This window comes from Filobasidium floriforme (assembly GCF_021052385.1).
Source record: "Filobasidium floriforme strain CBS 6241 chromosome Unknown HD553scaffold_22, whole genome shotgun sequence".
In the NCBI taxonomy this organism is placed as follows: Eukaryota; Fungi; Basidiomycota; class Tremellomycetes; order Filobasidiales; family Filobasidiaceae; genus Filobasidium; species Filobasidium floriforme.
The window spans coordinates 66,201-83,894 of NW_025763643.1; the positions used below are offsets into that span (position 1 = coordinate 66,201).

A 17,694-nucleotide genomic window follows, 5' to 3' on the forward strand; every position below is an offset into this window, starting at 1 on the left:
GACTTGACCGACATCCAGTCTTCATGAGATATGGTTCGACATCAAAGTTCTTCTTGACGAGTGCGACGTCGAAACGTACGGTGAAATATGGCATGAAATTATGAAAATATTCAAGATTTTTTATGACGATGACTGGGACTGGGGCGACAGCGAACTGGGCGACGAGACATGGCCCATAGTCAAGATCCTTGAGTGGACCGAGGCGATAACTCAGATTCAGATTGTATATGGTGCATGTACCCCCACGGCGTATACAACGATACAACCCAGACAATCTAACGAGACCCAGCCTGGGAAAGAGACTCACCTAACCCAGTGCAGACTCATCGCTAAACACCGTGCCGAGAACGGATAACATAGATCTCTGTTAGGCCAACGAAGAACGAGAAGTATGGTAAGCTTCCCATCGATCATTTTCCATTTGCGAGAACCATGATCGTCCCGTCGTAGTTCATCGAACAGAAGACCACCCCATTCCGATCCGAGCAGACCCACACAAGAACGCTGCGCGCCACACGTTCAGAAAGCCGAGTTATCTCTCACCCACCCTCTCCCCCTCTCAACGCTCCCACGAACGACACTCCCGAAAAGAATGCCATCCGTTCCCACCCTGCCCCGACACGCCTTCAATCGGAGGGACAAGACGTCCACCACGTCCAAAGACCCCTCGCTCGAGCATATTTCCCCCTCGTACTTCATACCGCTCGATTGAGCCCGACGATCGAATCTTCTCAGCAGTACGCCAAGCCAGGAGACCGCCAGGTCGGTGAGTGATACGAAGACGGAAAAGGAAACCCGGGCAAGGGCATGGTCCGAAGACCAAGGGCCGAGGTCCACAGACGAGACGTCCCTGCCTTTCTGCTGAGATCCCCAAAAGGACAAAAGCGTCCAGGCTAAGACGACCGAACCGTGGGCGGGCGGGATAAGGTGCGAGGAGCGGGAAAGAGGATGGTACTCGGAGAATGGATTGAGCTGATGGTGTCATCTTGATGAGGCGCGCGAGGTTTCGAGGTCGAGGTCGAGAGTGGGGATCGGAGTGTGGGGGGACGCACGAGGATAGGCACGAATCGAACACGAGCCAACACTCACTCATCGTGATCCGATCTCCGATCCACATCATCTAACGCTCTTCAAACCCCATTCCCGAACAGCCAGATGAACGGCCTAATTGACCCGATTCGCAATCAAAAAGATCGAAATCGAAAGCCGAAAGAAAAACAAGAGAAAGGACAAAGCACGACGATCAGCCAACCCGTACCCCTTTCAATATTATTGCAACCCGTCTACGAGCCAATAGAACCGGGTCAAACGTCAAAAGGAGTTATCCCCATCCAGCAACCCATCCATGCTCCGATCCGAAGAACGAGAACAAAGACATCGCCGAGGATGAGAATAGGGATAAAGGGAAAAGCCATGAACCAAAACACCCAACACGATCGCCGCACCGCCACCCCAGAACGTTTCCTCTCTCTCTCTCTTTGTTTTCCTCTTGCGTTCGACTTTTGTTTTGTCAGAGAATATGTGTTTTGGTAAAATATTGTTATCGTCTCGGGCTCATCCGAAGCAGAACTGAATAGTATTTTGCATCATTCAAAAGTCGTAGTCGAAAGAGGATGAAGAGAGACGTTTTGGATTCGTTGCGTGGCATGGCGGCGATCGCGGTGTGTATTGGATTTGGTGGTGATCGAGGAGAGGGAACCGAAGAAGCGAAGAGAGTAGAGGAAGGAGGTGCTTACGAAGTGAGGTGCAAGTCCGACAGAGTAATCATAAACAGCGGCATGAATATCCATAGCCGGCATACCTAATCCGAGTCAAGAACAGAGAACGAACATCAATCAGCCTCGTGATCTCTTTAACATGATCTGTCGAACCCCGAACCCGCCACACCCCAAAACAAAAACCGCCGAAAAAGATCGTTCAGAGGGTGATGCATGCGAATCAACGCTCATGTTGTATCTCCACTGGACCCCCAACCCACCTTCCCTCTACCTCGACCCATATGATCCTCCCCACACCCGCCCTACCGCCCTCCTCCCACCACGTCTAGAAATACCATCCCCCTGACCCCCGCCCTCGACCCCGTGAAGAGCCGGGACGGATAGGAAAGAGAGACAACTAGATCCGGGACGTATGAGAAGAAGGCGACGTATATAGTGGACGGGGCGAAGAGGGAGCCGAGGAGAAGAAGGGTAGGTGAAGGTCTTCCTGGACTAGCCTGGTTCTAATCGGTATCTTCATAACGAGATCATGGGCGGTTTGCCGGGGCAGGCGGATAAGGAGAAGGGGAGATGGGACGAGGTACTCACAATGTCGGTCTTACATGGTCGATGTTGTCGATGATGATAGTGTTGCAGCTTTGATGAGGACATGGTCGCAACAGGCCGATGTGAGGTTCTCCTCCTTATATATTCCTCGGGGCTCTCTTGGAAAATTTCGGACGCGCTTAAGGAAAAAAAGTCTCGACCGATGTGTCACGTAAAAGCGCATCGTCAAGTCAAGTCGAAATGTGAAACATGCTCAAATGATAATGTAGACACCGTCAAACGGTACGAGCATGTAATGGATAGCGCAGTACTACATAGCTACGAGTTCGTAGCGCTAGAAGCCTAGCCCCTGGCTTATAGCTACAGTCCACGCGATAGCGCGCAAGAAGACGACTCCGCTCCAAACGACTTTACACCTCCCACTCCACCCCCGGACCCGCATCCTTGTCACCATCCCCGACAACCCCACGTACACACTCGGCAAAAGCCCTGAAAGCCAGCGTCTCCTTCTCACCAATGTGCATTGCTTGGATGTCCATCTCGGTCCTCTGATTCGGGACGGGGTGTTGTTTCGATTTACCGTGCTTCGATCTACCTTCCGTCCATCTCCCTGTAATACCTCCACCTCCTGATCCAGGAAACGGCCTCAACACCCAACCCCCCTCAGGGACCTTGTCCACCCTGATCCTCCTCCCTCTTATACCTCCCCTCGCACTTCCCCTTGCGCCTTCCTGCTTCCCGCTACCACCCGTACCGTAATCGTGATCGACGGCGAGCTCGCCTTCGAACCCTAACAATTTCGCCAAGACCTCTTTCCTGGCGTACCGGGGGTAAGTGTGGAGCAGTCTGAGAAGGCGTCGGAGGGTTTCGTTCGGGGTTTGAGGTTGGGGTTGGGGTTGGTTCGAGGGGAGTGTCGGAGGACGAGGTGCGGGTGCTGGTTTTGTTACGGCTGAGGCTGCGGGAGATGTTGGGGATATCGTCGCTGTTGACACTGCCGAGTTCGCCGCTGAGACATAATCAGAATCTGGAGTGGGTTTCATGGTCGGAGGAGGTACCGCCGCGTCTGCCGCCAGCTCCGCCTCGGCCGATTGTGTTGTCGTTGTTGCTGGCGTTGTTGAGATCGACCCCCGATCCGCTCCCCTGACCTCTTCATCACCATCACCTTGACCTCCACCTCCAACCCGCTCCTCATCCTCATTCTCGACCCGCTCCATGTGCTCAACCCGATCATCGACCTCGACCTCGACCTCAACCCGATCTTCGACCTCTAACAACCTCCTCAACCCGCCCGAAGTCGCCAACGCCGCGTATCCAACCATCTCTCCCGTTCCTCTCGTCTCTCTTCCCGTTGCTTCATTGCCAGCAGCCGATCCAGATCCTGATGCAAATGCACCAGCAGCTGACGTCCCACCCGCCCCAGATCCACCAACCCACCCGATCCTCAAAGGTTTAGGTTCATCCCTCAAAAGCGGATCTAAGTACGTGCTCTCATCCGGTGCTGATGGCCATCTGAGGTCGGAGAGCGGTCGGAGTCTTCTTCTTCTTCGAGTTGAAGTTGTTTTCGATGAAGAGGATAAAGAGGATGCCCGGGGGGTAGAGATAGAGTTGGAGTTCGAGTTGGAGTTCGAGGCGGTTGATTCGGGTTGGATTTGGATCTGCAGAGGGTCTGCCCGGCCGGGAAGGTGGAGAGGCGGGAGATTAAGAGGTATCGGTAGTGCTGGAACCTGTGGGTGAGGCGTGAAGGTGGTCGACGATGTGGATCCTGCTCCTGTCCTATTTCCAGTGGCATCTCCGTGCGACTTCTCTGCGTTGATCAAGTTTCCCCATCAGAGTTTGTTTTGTAGTCGGTCGTTCAGGATTTCGGAGTGATAGTTCGTAGTATAGTGGGTTTGCCGCATCGTTGTGATGTAATAGTCCGGGTCAACCGAGGATCCAGTGTAAAGTGAATGAGATGGCATGGGGTTTGTCGTTGTCGTTGTCGTGAATGATCAGGATCATGATGAAGTCCAGGGTCCAGGTCGAGGTCGAGGTCCAGGTTCGGGTTTAGGTTGAAGTTGAGAAATGGAAGGAACAGCAGAATATGATCACATCATCAGCTTTTCGATGACATACGAATAAGTCGGGTAGATGTCCGAGCTGACCTTTATGAGATTTGTAACATCCCACCGAACAGCTACACCGTCGCACATATCATCATCGTTATCACCAGCACCATCAAATGTCGATCGTGCGAATCGCAAGCAAGATGAGAAGAAGAAAAACGTCAGCCACATCGCCAGGAGTCGTAACAAAACCTAAGAAATCTGCGACTGACTATGGCGCCGAACAGACCGGACACCTGTATTTCTGCGGTTTTTCGTGACAGACCTGACAAGTCGACGTTCGAGTGGGTGGCATGGTAGTGTTCTCCTAGTCTATACTTGACTTTTCTGAATATGCTGAGGTGGTATCGAGGATGTCATCGGATGAAATCATCATCATCATCTACTTCACCCTCGTCCTCGGCCCCCTATTACCGCTTTGAGCGCGGGGGAGAGGAGGAGGGGGACCGACGTAATTAAGTTGGCGTACATACAGAACAAAACTCTATCATTCTCTCACCAACTATTCCTATCCCCATCCTCCACTCGTTCTTATCCTTATAATACCCACACGGGCACCCTCTAGGAACAGATCGGATAAGCCACCTCCTACCACTTCGAACAAAACCGGCTCGAAAGCTGCAATTCGAGGTGAACAAGATGTCATCGACCACCGCAGGATTCAGTACGGTCAACCGGTTTGCCGTCTTGGAGGACCACCAACCAAAGTCCTCAAAGTCGAAGAAGCAGACGGGGAGTGATGGAGATAGCAGTATAAAGCAGGGGCAGGGCAAGGAGAATGGGAAAGTCGACGGTGGATTGAAATCGAATGGGGTCAATGTCGACGGGAATGCGAAAGTCAACGGGACGAGTAACGGGAATGGGACGAGCAACGGGAATGGGAATGGGAAAAAGCAGGATCACGCATCACAACGATCCACCAATACTCAGATCAATTCGCAAACTCGATCAATCAACGGCAAGACCCCCCACTCAACCTCAACCACTCAGTCGAAATCCCCCGTACCGACCGCTTACCTAAAAACACCGGCAAAGAAGAGTTCAAACTCGAACTCGAACTCGAAAAATAACAATCATCTCATGTCGAGCCATCACACCGTCTTCGAAACCTCTGACCTCATCTCCGACCAAGACCAAGATCAAGCTCAGATGAAAGTGAACGGCGTCACACAACAGATGAAACATCTCACCAAAGACCTCTCCAAGAAGGACCCCGAGGTGAAAGAGGTGAAAGAGCGGGTCGGACAGAAGAAGAAGAAGAAGACGGATTGGGAGGTCCCGAGGAAGACGCTTCACGGGAGCATAGGTGAGCAGTCGGGCAGACTCTTGCTCGTGCTACGTATAACCGCCATACATGTATCGTTACTGATACTGGTACGGCTACGATCCTCTTCCTCACGCTCGCCTTGCCTTACATTACCTTACAGGCTTCCTAGTCCTCTACCTCCGCTCCCAAACCCCTCTCACCCTCCGCCCCCTGCTCATCACCCTCACAACAGCCCTGATCATCATAACCTCTACCGACGTACTCCGGTTCAACTCTCCTTCCTTCAACAAACTTTATATCAAAGTCTGCGGGCCGTTGATGAGGAAAGAGGAAGTCAAAGGGTGGAACGGCGTGATTTGGTATTTGATTGGGGTGGTCGTTACGTTGGGGGTTTATCCGAGGGATGTGGCTGTTGTTAGCATCTTGACGTGAGTAGTCGAGAGCCGTTTGTTTTTGTCCTTTTCTGTTGCATCGCTCGTTGTTCTCTGGGAATTGGGAACACGGACTAACCAAAAGACTTTTCTTCTTCTCTTCTTGCGCTTTCGTTTTTCCCGTCCGACATGTCCTGGTCGAACCACAACAGCCTCTCATGGTCAGACACCGCAGCATCAACCATCGGCCGTCTCCTCGGCTCCCACACTCCTCCCCTTCCCGCCTACCTCCCGTTCACGAACATCCCCTTCGCCCCTCGGAAATCCCTAGCCGGGTTCCTAGCCGCGGCGTTTACCGGCTTCCTCATCGGCTTATCTTACTGGGCGGGTGGGAAGAGGGCGGATGGGGGATGGGGAGAATTGTGGGGAGGGAATGTGGATCTGACGAGTTGGTCTGGAGAGAAGCTGGGCGGATGGGCGTTCTTGAAAGAAGGTTGGGGCAGGTGGGCGACGGCGGGAGTTTTGGGTATTGCAGGGGCCGTGGTCGAGGCGTTAGGTGAGTCTCGTCTTGAACGATTTCCCCGTCTTTTCTCCTTGGATATTCCCCCCTTTGCTGCCCCAAGACGAAGATGACGAGAAATTTGTCGCTAACTATCCCCTCTCAAACCTCCCTCGACGCGTCAGACCTGGGGTACGACGACAACCTCACCCTCCCGATCTTGACCGGCGCTATCGTCTGGGTCTGGTTGACCGTCGTCTCCGCCATGACCAGCTAGACGGGAAGACGAAAAGATCGGATGTGGGTGTATTATTTCAACAATCTCAACGAGACGAGACGGCGCGGCGAAGCAACGCAGCAGAGCGGAATGGGTCGAACGGAGAGGTGACCGATGAGCGCGACCACGGCCACGAAACGGTGTCGCTGTCGAGTGGGAATCGAATTTTTGTATCAACTACAATAGCCCGACTGTGGGACCTTTTTAGATGAGCGGGGATGTTATATATACTAGTTGTGCGCAGTCAGGAAATCGAGGCATATCATTAAGCTGACAAGCGAGAAGCAACAGGCCGTCCGGCAACATATGGACCTTGGATCTCGACTCTCATCATCTACGGTGCCATCATTGTCGTTTCGGGTATACAGTGTTTCGCAAGAAAGTATCGAGCGAGCAGAAGACTGGTGAGACCGCAAATTGATAGATCAACGACCAAGTTAAAAGTCTGATCCACCTCAGTCCCGCTTACCGGGTGTGTACCCCCCGTTGTGATTCAATTTCGCCATCCCCAAGTCCTCTGAGATTCAAGCCCGCTTGCGGGGTGGTCCGGTATGGCGAGATGCCATGATTGAGACTCAGTACTGACTGATATCCGTGGTTTGGATTGAGGTGAAGGTATAAACAGAATGTTACGTCTGTGAATAGGTGCCAACCATATCGCATCATCAATTTCGATCATTTTGATCAGGAAGTGACTCAGGATCAGTGATGACCGATATTTACATCCGATGATGTAGGGTAGTAACGGAGCTGCAAGCAATGCAAGAACATCTGTAGTTGACTAAACGGCACCATCCTTTATCTCAGGGCCCATGTAATCATTACCATGGAGCTTTTGATCACTCCCTTCGCTGTCCAGATGTTGACACAGTGCAGGGTACTCAGTTGTCTTTGTTCAAACGAGACGTTGTTCGAGCAAGTCGATGCAAGCCTGGTAAATCGCCCTGCCTGATAGGTTGGGTCACCCGAGCTTGCTTGCCCACGTCAATCACTCGTCGAGCTTATTGCACATCTCCGGGCGACGAATCGTGCGCTTTGAGCGGAAGGACTTTCAGGTCCTGGTCGCCCCAAGTGATGGCCGGAAGGTTGCCTATGTTGATATCCCGGCCTACCAGATAGTACATCTATTGATGATATACAGATCGCACGTATTCGCTCGAGCCTCCCGCGGTGAGGGACCGATTGATCGTGTCCATCTTCCCGTTCGATCGGCCGTACCCTGGGATCACCAAATCCTCTCCCAAAGCCCCTTCCCTACCAATCGTTCTACGCCTCCCCGTTCCAAAACGCCCCTGATGAACTCGCCCACGACCTCCGTCTCCACCCCGGCTACTCTCAAGACCCCACCTTGTTGTGCATCCCCGCTCCTACTAGCCGACTTGCCGACGAGGCTGAAAGACCAGAGTAACGTCCCGTTCGGCCGTTGAGCTTGGAACTGCGTTTGACTGGGATCCTGTGAGAGCGTTTGAAGAGCTTTGAGGAGGGTTTGGAAATGTGGGCCGTAGATGAGCATAGTAGCGTAGGTCTGGTACGGCCGCATACGATCTGCCAAGGTCGGTATCGGTATTGTTCCCTTGGCCGCTGTTGGTGTCTCTGTTGATGGTATCGTTTCGTCCCCGTTATCATTGTCCAACACCGTACGTTCCCGCATGATCACCTCTCCGTCGAGGACGACCTCGTTCAAGCTCGAATACCTCTCAAACTCCCATTCTTCCTTCGTCTTCCCACAGCCTACAATCCCCCTTGTCGACGTCTTTGAGACGGACAGAGATCTTCCGGATGTGAACCAGTCGAGGAGGACGACGCTCGACCCATGGCCTTGCAAGGTGACTCGTTGTGCTTGATGGTATGACGACGAGGCGTACGGCTGTACGGCGTTGGGAAGAAGGAGGAGGTATCCGTCCTGTTCAACCCGGATATGTTGTCGTTGAATCGTCTTCCCATGATCCTTCCCACTCCCGGGATTCCGTTGCGGGCCGAGTGATAACGGCCTCAACCCCGGTCTGACCCTGAACACCTTCGTACTCCCCTGCGTCAAGAGCAACAACCCCGCCCCAGCCTGGACGACGATATCCAAGCTGATCTCATCCCCCGCTACCAGTCCTCCTCCGTAAGCGAGCACATAGCACGTCCCCAGGTTCTCCGGTGTCGAGGTAAGAGGTGAGGGAGATAAGAGTTTGAGAGGGTATGATGCGGAGAGGCTGGAGAACCGGGATCGACCTCCGTTTGCGAGTGGAGAGGAGAGTACCAGAAGACCATGACCTGGTGAGGAACCCGGGGTTGTGGTGACATGCATGTCCGTCAGGAGAATACGGCGATGCAGGGGATACGAATGGAGAAATCTGCTTGATCGCTAGGGTATACTATTTGACATCATCAGTTCGAGGTAGAGCATCTATTCTGCGGTTGAGGGGTGACAACGACAATGACGGATCGTCTTGTCTTGTGAAGCGAATCGAAGAGGTTCGGATATGCTAACGTGATTTGACTTCTGAGCCTCGAGGCCGTAAGACCCCAGAGCATGAGATACACAGTACATGGGCGGCGGAACGGCGAGAGACGTACACCCAGACACTCTCATGCGACCTCCATGTTCCGGGAGAGGATGACGGTCTTATGAGCTTGTGATTAATCGTGGCCGCACACAAAGGGGTAGCTATGCGGAATTGGTCACCTGGCGATTCACAGCTCAGCCCATGACCAGATGCGCCGTACCTTAAGTATCACTCATGCTGGATCGTAAGAAGTCCTTGTTCATCGGTATCGTTAGATACACTGGGAACCTTGACGTCTCATCGGATGCGGAGATGGTACATTAGGTACTGCAAGGAACTTTTGTGATTGTACAACAAACAACTAGTACTGACTTGATCCACATCCACATCCATCTCTTCGTTCGATCCCTGCATCTCTAGCGGCACTCCGCCAGCACTGGGAAGGATCAAATTATCTTTGGGGCCCTCCGGCGAGAAGCTGCTAAGCCGGGTCAAACAATTGCGGTAGAAGAACTCGAGCTGGTTGCAGACTTTTTGGAGGTGAGTTGTATGTATGAAAATCTCGGCTACCCCATGTCTTGTGTCTATGTGTTTACGTGTGCCTCTATAGATCAACATCTGCGTTGTATTCATGACTTTGGATACTGATCGCATGGCACCTCGGTTCTTTCCCCATGGTCGCAGTGCCCACGATGCCGATATCGCTCACCTCGTTCATCGTAGCGGCCACTTCAACGCCCTACTACCTCAACAATCACAGCCAACTCAAAATCCAAAACGCGTCCAAGGCACGAACAGCATGGATCGAGGAGAGTTATACAAACGATCCACCACGACCTTTGCCACAAATGTCGGCATTCCTGCCGCCTCCCCCTCCCCCTTTCCCCTGTTCTTCACGTATAAAGCTTTTGCAGTGGATTGTGTGGATGGCTGCAAATATATATCACAGTACACATGTAGTCGACCAAGACCATGAACACACCACTCACCCTGGTCGAAGCCGATTTTGAAGGTCCTGATGCGGCCGCTTTTGGCATGTTGACTTTTCAAAAAGACCTTGATTCTGGCTCGAAATGACAAGAAGGACCGATCCAAATCCAAGAAGTTTGCATACAGCCTGCAGAAAAGACAAAAACAACGAAGAATAACTAGACACTCGACACATCTTCATACGGCTCACCAGAGCTTGTGACATCCAGAGCCATCCCATCACACTCAATACATCCCATCTCAGACGACGCAAAGATGCCGCTTGCCTCCATTCATCGGGTAGCCGTCAACAGCCCTGCTGCTTGAATGCAACAGCAGGCTCTTCTCAAGATTGCCAATGGGGACTTTTCTCTTCTTATCATTCCGAAGGCTCCATTTCAAGCTTCACCGCCTAGTGGTTGCTGAGTTGCACCATATCAAGACCAGGACCTCTGACCGTTCTCACATGATGTATAATGAGTATCCTGTAACAAATCTACATCTGTCATCACATTCACATGTCTACCCATACCTTTCCTCATCCCTGCATCCCGTCAGCGTGTGGCAAGGTGATTCCGAATGCTTCTCCAGAAATCCAGAAATCCACCGTTGCTACAAACGGCCCGGTATACCTATCTTCTTGTAAAGCGTTAGCCGATCGGTCATGCGGTCAACGCGACCATCTCGCGAAACTCGAGCACCTTGAACCTTGAAGCGATCTCTTTCCAAAGATCGAGAGATATAAGAGTCATCTTGAACCCCAAGCGATCACGAACATCTACAGATACATCTCATATTCGCTAGCCTCATCCTAGTTATTATCTGAGAACTCTCTAACAATGTCGCTCTGGGTCGACAAGGTGAACATCAAACAAACGCCATTCCCCGAGCTCCCGGTATCTTGTGCTCACACTGTACCACCTTCTTGCAATCGTAGTACCGGCCTCGCCAGCTCTCGGAGCTACACTATCACTCTGAACTCTCAGACCGCCTGCGATCTCTAGCGAGCAGTGGAGATTTCCCGCATATGCTCGTCTATGGGCCGAGTGGGGCTGGAAAGAAGGTGAGTCGAGACGTAACTGTGCTTGAAGTCGATTGCAGAGATGGCTGATGGCATGCATATTGGCGACGAATAGACGAGAATCATGTGCACACTGCGAGAGCTGTACGGACCGGGTGTAGAGAAGGTAAGCATGTGTCTCCTTTCAAATTGATCACGTCTGACTCGAAGCTGATTGTTTTTGTATATATCGCTGCACACAGCTCAAGATCGACCAACGAGTATTCGTAACCCCTTCAAAACGGAAACTCGACGTCAACGTGGTTCAAAGCAACTTTCATATTGAACTTACACCAAGGTCTGTTTCTGGACGACTACGAGCTCCCCGCTGGTCAGCGGAATGCTAATAAAGGATCACGTTCTCGATACTTAGTGATGTAGGGATCTACGACCGGGTCGTCATCCAGGATATCCTTAAAGAGATCGCTCAGACGCAACAAGTCGACCTCAATGCCAAACAAAAGTTCAAAGGTTCGTCCTTCTTCCTTCTGCTTCTTTTCCTCGATCCCCCTGACTTCATCTGACTGAAACCACGCTCTCTACTCTTTCAACCCTTATACAGTGGTCATCATCAACGAAGCCGACGCTCTCAGCCGAGACGCCCAAGCCGCCCTCCGTCGGACCATGGAGAAATACTCTACGAACATCAGGCTCATCATGTGTGCTAATTCGACTAGCAAGATCATCTCCCCCATCCGAAGTCGTTGTCTGCTTGTCAGGGTCGCTGCTCCTGAGGAGGATGAGGTGGGCTCAATTCCGTGACCTGATCGCATCACGTACATAATCGACTGATCAGGAATTCCTTGCGTTATTGTGATCGTGGCAGATGCTGAAAGTACTAAAACACGTAGCGAAGAAGGAAAGGCTTACTTTACCGGACGAGAGCGCATTGTCGATCATGCAGGAGGCGAACGGAAACATGCGAAAAGCTCTGCTCATCTTCGAAGCGTTACGTATGCAAAGGTCTGTCCTCAATCTATCCACCCCATGTCGAACTGTGTAGTACGAGGTTACTGACTGATCACACCCGCGTTATCTCTTGTGTACAGTCCGGACCTCTCATCCAGCATCGATATCGCCAAAGCGGATTGGGAAACATATTGTAGCAAGATCGCCGACCAGGTCGTCCAAGAACAATCGCCTCAAAACTTGATGAAAGTCAGGACGGGATTGTACGAGCTGTTGTCTCATTGCATCCCGCCGACGATGATCCTCAAGGTAAGTAGGGTAGCAAGCGAATCATTCTCGACTCAATTGCCAGTATGCTGACGGTGTTGTTTCCGCTTGACAGACGATCACCGGTGCCTTGTTACTGAAGGTCGACCAGAGCCTTCAGCCCTCCATCATCCACTGGGCTGCCCACTACGTAAGTTACACCGATCTTCGAAGTCTCCCATGCATCTTTGCCTGCTGACAAGACGACGTTGCTCCTTGCTCGTAGGAACTCCGCATGGCCCAGGGAAACAAGAAGATCTATCACCTCGAAGCGTACTTTGCCAAACTCATGAGCGTGCTCAAGAACTTCAATTATATGGGTTTGGATGACGACGATATTGACTTCTAGGCCGGGTGATTATTTCGGCGAAGAGGAGGAGAATACTAGTACTTTACGATTTACGACGATCATACGGAAGAAGCGATGTATCAAAGACTTGTATCATCACATGTCGAGCGGTAATGGTATGTTTATGCGCTTACTTTACGCGACACCAAGAATCGATTCTCTCGATCGTGAACGCCTGATGATTCCGAGTGCTGTTCCCTAATCTTGCTCAAAGGCTGTCGCTTTGATGATGACATGACTTTTGGGAAGTGCCTTCCTGATGATTTGCATGGCAGCAGATGCCTTGTCAAAGTCTTCAACTGTGTAGCTTTTCACAAGGTTCCTGGCAGGATCTAGCGAGGGTACCGGAAGAGCAAGCTCGACCTTGAGACCGTGTCACCGAGTGACGATCGGAACCGGAACGTCGGCTCAGCAGAACCTCGGACTTATCCCGACGCGCTACGGAACGCGCCTTTATTTGGCCTTTCCGCCCGATTAAGCCCAAGACGCGCTCTCGACCGGTCGAACACACCGCCGCAACGTAGTTTAGAGGAGGGCGATCTATTGTAGAGTAGAATGAGGAGCTTAGAACCGAATTGGGTTCTAAGCGACGATATCGAAGTTCATCATACCATTACCTTCTGTATCCTGGACTAAGTCACAACGAAACGGCCGCTATAGTTCCGAAACGCCCCGAACCGCCGAACAACTCCCGCGTCGACGTATTCTAGCCTCCCCGTGACAGACCGCTTAGCCTGCTCTGGAGTCCCATGCTCGCGGCGATGGCTGAGACTCAATCCGCAACCTCCGCTGCAACCTGCCTGGACCAAGTGCGATGAGGTTTGCACAGTCGTTTGGCAAAGAACACCAGTAATTCCCGCCACAAGGATAGTTTGTGTAAGCAGCGTTAGTAAGCAGAGTTGTAACCAAAGGTTCCAGCATGAAACGTTGATACTACTACACAATGGTGATTGAGTCTCACCTGCGCCGTCTTGACTTCGCCTACTCTATCGATGAAACCAAGGCTGAGGATGACTGAGATCGGATGGCTCATCTTGGCTGACCTCGTCCTCTTCATCAGCTTGGTCGATCCCTTCCGCCAAATCCTTTGCCTCAGCAACATCCTTGTGAAGCGATGCAGGTACCCCTGGTTGGTTACAGGTGAACCACATTTTGCTTAGAGTACCAATAGACTCAGGTAAATCTGGCTCAAGGTTGCTTGCAGGTGCAGGGCGATGGAAATAGCCTTTCACGATATAGTCGGACATATGGGCGCCCATGGTACAGATGCATCATGGCCTTATGGTGTGCAGATATTACGCCATGAATACGCACGCCGGGATAATAACCTTAGCTTTCTGATGATCCAGAGTCACGATCCAGAAGTCGATAAAGGCCGCATATCTCTCGCTGATTTCGCATCAGTAGTCCTCTTCAGATGTATCTGGGAAGGCATGATTGTGATAGTTGTCACTAAACAATTGACTCGCATGCTCATCGGATTCCAAATCCAGGTCCGAATCCGATGAGACCGATGAGGCGCAGGGCGCTTGGTCCTTGACATTGTCAAAACCCGTCTCCACAGCTTTGCAGCGGGCCCAGCCGTTGGAATCCATCAATTGCTCTTGCCCTGCGCGCCCCTGATTGGAATACCTGGACCCAGCAAGATCAAGCCAGAGGTCCTTTGCGCAACTTTGTGATTGGAATCTAAAACCAGGTTAGTTGCTGAACAGACAGCGCTCTCAAAAGCAGCCTCACCAATCATCCGGCTATCTTTGACGGTGGACTGTATGTGACAAAAGATCCGGGTTATCGACGCCTCTAGTGCTTGCTGTGGCTCCTGGTTCTGTATAGCCAGAGCAGTCATGAGATGACTCACTTGGACGTGAACGCTCCCAGCTATCTTGAGGATCCTAGCTGATGGCTGAAGATGGGCCTGAGGCATCCCCCTCATCACAGAATTTAGACTGACCCCACTGGCCAGGACGAACCCGCGCTCCAGCTCCCGCAGATCTGGTCAGGAGAGGCATACCAGGTTCGCATCAGTGTCTTCAGCCGGATCGACTCGGTCTCCTCCGTAGGGAGGTACCGATGTTGATCTCGTGAGTTTGGTAATTCCGATGGGTGAATTGGATCCACTTCCCATAGAAGGATTCCGGCGGGCTACCTTCGTCTTGAAGTACTCTGCCTTCCGCATCTGTAGCAATCGTCTGACCGATGTAGTGAGACCAAACGGTCTGTCCAAGATTCAGTAGTCCAAGCTGCGATATCATGGGGTTCACCAAGTGTTCAACATGTGAATACGCCTGCAGAAAGGCTTGCAGATCTCGGCTTTCCTTTACAGTGATTATCTCGAAGGTTCTGATGTAGAGTATGGAATTCTAAGCTCCTGCGGAGTGCAGTAACATTGGCTCGCCGTCCTCAGCACTGCTTGTCTTTGATCTAAAATCAGAAATGCAGCTCCTACAAGTGCGATCGATTCTTTCGTATTGTCTACAAATGCAAACTAGTGACATACAACCAGGTAGAATCCCGTTCATACTTAGCTCGGCGTGTACGGCTGCCCCGACTTGGCCCGCTGTACATCGAATCTGCATGTTCATCGATCCGATCATCGCATCCATCAGCTTGATGATCTTGCCGTTCGCTATCTCCGGAGACAGCCCAGTTCGAGAAGACAACGCCCCAGTACTCACATGCCCAACATCAAAGCCACAACCTTCATACAATTCTCAAATTCCTTCTCGTTCGGCTCGCTCCTCGCATACCTCGCCGCCTCGAGTTGTTTCAAAAACACTTTCAGAAGCGGCTTGACGGTCTCCGGGAGTGCTGGATGTGCTGTCAGGTGGGTGAAGGAATCTTTCGGTAGTCTGCGATCCCTGTGGGAAGGCTTGTTGGAAGTAGGGGTCAGGGAGTCTAGACTTTCGACTGTCATACGATGCAAGTCAAGCCAGTCAGGTACTGTAGAGATTTCCGGACGAATTGACAGAGACCGGTCATGACTGGACTCACGAATGACGGTATACATGGCCCTTATGCGTTCCCTGAAATAGATCCCTCCAAATTGAGTCTCTATTTCCCGATAGAATCGTCCCGTAGGATTGAGTCAAAAGATAAATCAAAACGCGAAGACGGGTAGATGAGACGGTAACCACACTGTCAGCTTATAGTCTATCGAGGTCGATCTGGGATGCAGACTCGGACTGGACCTACCGGGCTGTCCCCATCCTTCTTGATGTGTCGAGGTAGGCTGAGAAAGATGTGCGATGACCGCTGTCCGGTTATATTCCGTCATGATATGTTTCGCTACGACCTGATCAAAGTACGAGCATGATGCATGGCCAAAGAACGACGATCGTCAGTAAGGTGCACTCATCCATGACCGTAGCGTACGGAGAAGGCATCCGGCTACTCACATTCGGGACATCGATAGCTTTGATCGGGATATATGGTTTGGGAATCGATTGGAACACCCTCCGGACGTGGTATAGCCTTCCGAGGATGAGAACGACCGAGCATACCAGCTACAAGCCGAGCAACAACACGACCACCAGATCAGCTCTCGATGTCGAAGTCGTATTCTGTTACGAAGTACCGGGACGACGACTTACCACCCCGACAGTCAACCCGACGATGATCACGATATTCCATCGCTTAGCCACCCCTTTGAAAGCTTGTTGAGCGAACGTCGAGACGAACGCCGCTACGGCCACTCCAAGGCATAGTTGACAAAAGACGGAGACCCAGAAAGATGGTCGGTGTACCAGCCATGTCTTGATGGTGGTGTTGAATGACTGGGTCGGTGTGAGTCGACGCATGGCTAGGCGTTTAGGATCAGTCGGCCAGCTTCGTAGGTGGATTGTGGAAGAATGCCATTGACGATCGGATGACGTCGAGACGGTGTGGGAGCTGGGCAAAGGTGATGACCGTACACAGCAGATGTGTGAGGTCTAGACTAAGGTCAAGGAATCGCTATGCAAAATCGATTTAGGTCTTGTCCCGGTCGTCAGGTAGTTCTGGTGATGATATGAGTCTCGGCGAGTAACAGAAGAGTTCCTCTCAAACCGCTCCCCAGCGAGTCCTTCGTGTTCGTATTAGCTCATATCGACAATATCGACTACAACGATTTGAACGGCTCAGAGCACTGAGAAGACCCAGAAGACCGTAATCCAACTGCGCCATTCCCAGCCGTCTTCATCAAAGGTGCCGTCAACCCCGACACCCTCCTCACGTATCTGGATCTGACCATCCGGCCGCAACAAAGCGAAGGATCTCGCCAACTTAGGGTATGGACTACAAGCTCTCCAATGAAGAGGATGAGGAGGAGCTCGCAGCATCAGACGTCTGCCGGGCTGGATCGGTTCAATGTCCGGAATCCTGTCAAATCACCATGTCATGCATGGACGAATGGGACAGTTACGGGTTGCCGGAAGAGGGAAGTCCTTATGATATCAATTGTAGGGCCAACATGATCACTGCTCTTCAGGAGAACAGGACGAGGTGGATCGTGAGCAACCACAAGCTCACTCTGGTTCTACTTCTCCCTCTACGAAAATTGATTAAGGACATTGCCGGCATGGCCGTCATCGCCGAAAGGCCCGCAGGGAAATGGTAGTCGTGTAGCTAACTCCAGTAGACAGCCAGACTCGTCGAGCGCAGGTTCGCTTTGCGTTGAGCCTGGGCTGCTTCCGGACTGATGGTGCAGCTATTGTGACGGTTTTGATGGATTTTGGTATAAAATGGTAAACCGCACTTGCCACATTCCCCCCAAAAGTCACCTGAACCTTTAAATCTAAACCTGTCGGCTGTAACTATGCGGGAAGGCAAGCAACCACAAGCTCAGCAAT

The 17,694-nt window shown here is 51.8% G+C and overlaps 5 protein-coding genes across 5 annotated transcripts; 2 read left to right on the top strand and 3 right to left on the bottom strand.

Moving 5' to 3' along the window:
- Nucleotides 1–2,530: 2,530 nt before the first annotated feature.
- On the bottom strand, nucleotides 2,531–4,707 carry HD553DRAFT_317325 (uncharacterized protein). The gene is made up of 3 exons (XM_046180747.1): nucleotides 4,579–4,707; nucleotides 4,406–4,437; nucleotides 2,531–4,068 (listed from the first exon to the last, which is right to left on the bottom strand). Exons 1-3 carry the CDS (start codon nucleotides 4,659–4,661, stop codon nucleotides 2,675–2,677), a joined length of 1,509 nt encoding a protein of 502 aa, XP_046033818.1. The 5' UTR covers nucleotides 4,662–4,707; the 3' UTR covers nucleotides 2,531–2,674.
- A 178-nt stretch (nucleotides 4,708–4,885) lies between these two features.
- On the top strand, nucleotides 4,886–7,043 carry HD553DRAFT_118442 (uncharacterized protein). Its single transcript, XM_046176470.1, has 4 exons — nucleotides 4,886–5,672; nucleotides 5,794–6,061; nucleotides 6,217–6,560; nucleotides 6,689–7,043. The coding sequence occupies exons 1-4, from the start codon at nucleotides 5,006–5,008 to the stop codon at nucleotides 6,778–6,780; spliced, it is 1,371 nt and encodes a 456-aa protein (XP_046033819.1). The 5' UTR covers nucleotides 4,886–5,005; the 3' UTR covers nucleotides 6,781–7,043.
- A 962-nt stretch (nucleotides 7,044–8,005) lies between these two features.
- HD553DRAFT_336944 (UreD urease accessory protein-domain-containing protein) lies at nucleotides 8,006–10,312 on the bottom strand (the record flags this gene model as incomplete). Its single annotated transcript, XM_046182254.1, is given in 5 exon segments — nucleotides 8,006–8,981; nucleotides 9,001–9,143; nucleotides 9,648–9,794; nucleotides 9,985–10,014; nucleotides 10,265–10,312. 5 exon segments carry the CDS (start codon nucleotides 10,310–10,312, stop codon nucleotides 8,006–8,008), a joined length of 1,344 nt encoding a protein of 447 aa, XP_046033820.1.
- A 468-nt stretch (nucleotides 10,313–10,780) lies between these two features.
- On the top strand, nucleotides 10,781–13,100 carry HD553DRAFT_118471 (putative subunit of DNA replication factor C (RF-C)). The gene is made up of 10 exons (XM_046176471.1): nucleotides 10,781–11,104; nucleotides 11,182–11,307; nucleotides 11,381–11,431; nucleotides 11,508–11,602; nucleotides 11,678–11,775; nucleotides 11,867–12,048; nucleotides 12,131–12,267; nucleotides 12,354–12,522; nucleotides 12,596–12,670; nucleotides 12,746–13,100. Exons 1-10 carry the CDS (start codon nucleotides 11,084–11,086, stop codon nucleotides 12,866–12,868), a joined length of 1,077 nt encoding a protein of 358 aa, XP_046033821.1. The 5' UTR covers nucleotides 10,781–11,083; the 3' UTR covers nucleotides 12,869–13,100.
- Nucleotides 13,101–15,265: 2,165 nt separating this feature from the next.
- On the bottom strand, nucleotides 15,266–16,975 carry HD553DRAFT_317334 (uncharacterized protein). The gene is made up of 6 exons (XM_046180748.1): nucleotides 16,459–16,975; nucleotides 16,264–16,371; nucleotides 16,061–16,160; nucleotides 15,860–15,919; nucleotides 15,544–15,775; nucleotides 15,266–15,438 (listed from the first exon to the last, which is right to left on the bottom strand). Exons 1-6 carry the CDS (start codon nucleotides 16,663–16,665, stop codon nucleotides 15,390–15,392), a joined length of 756 nt encoding a protein of 251 aa, XP_046033822.1. The 5' UTR covers nucleotides 16,666–16,975; the 3' UTR covers nucleotides 15,266–15,389.
- Between the last annotated feature and the right edge of the window lie 719 nt (nucleotides 16,976–17,694).

Excerpts from the sequence above, each read along its gene's own strand:
- HD553DRAFT_118442 (XM_046176470.1), top strand. The coding sequence starts at position 5,006 with ATGTCATCGACCACCGCAGGATTCAGTACGGTCAACCGGTTTGCCGTC. Across the intron at positions 5,673-5,793 it reads GACGCTTCACGGGAGCATAG|GCTTCCTAGTCCTCTACCTC; the intron begins GTGAGCAGTCGG and ends ATTACCTTACAG. Across the intron at positions 6,062-6,216 it reads GCTGTTGTTAGCATCTTGAC|CCTCTCATGGTCAGACACCG; the intron begins GTGAGTAGTCGA and ends GAACCACAACAG.
- HD553DRAFT_317325 (XM_046180747.1), bottom strand. The coding sequence starts at position 4,661 with ATGCCACCCACTCGAACGTCGACTTGTCAGGTCTGTCACGAAAAACCG. Across the intron at positions 4,438-4,578 it reads CCGGTCTGTTCGGCGCCATA|CTGTTCGGTGGGATGTTACA; the intron begins GTCAGTCGCAGA and ends GCGACGGTGTAG. Across the intron at positions 4,069-4,405 it reads ATGTTACAAATCTCATAAAG|AGAAGTCGCACGGAGATGCC; the intron begins GTCAGCTCGGAC and ends TGATCAACGCAG.
- HD553DRAFT_317334 (XM_046180748.1), bottom strand. The coding sequence starts at position 16,665 with ATGCGTCGACTCACACCGACCCAGTCATTCAACACCACCATCAAGACA. Across the intron at positions 16,372-16,458 it reads TCGGGTTGACTGTCGGGGTG|CTGGTATGCTCGGTCGTTCT; the intron begins GTAAGTCGTCGT and ends CTCGGCTTGTAG. Across the intron at positions 15,776-15,859 it reads GGCCATGTATACCGTCATTC|TCGAAAGTCTAGACTCCCTG; the intron begins GTGAGTCCAGTC and ends ATCGTATGACAG.
- HD553DRAFT_118471 (XM_046176471.1), top strand. The coding sequence starts at position 11,084 with ATGTCGCTCTGGGTCGACAAG. Across the intron at positions 11,308-11,380 it reads CGAGTGGGGCTGGAAAGAAG|ACGAGAATCATGTGCACACT; the intron begins GTGAGTCGAGAC and ends GGCGACGAATAG. Across the intron at positions 12,671-12,745 it reads TCCACTGGGCTGCCCACTAC|GAACTCCGCATGGCCCAGGG; the intron begins GTAAGTTACACC and ends CCTTGCTCGTAG.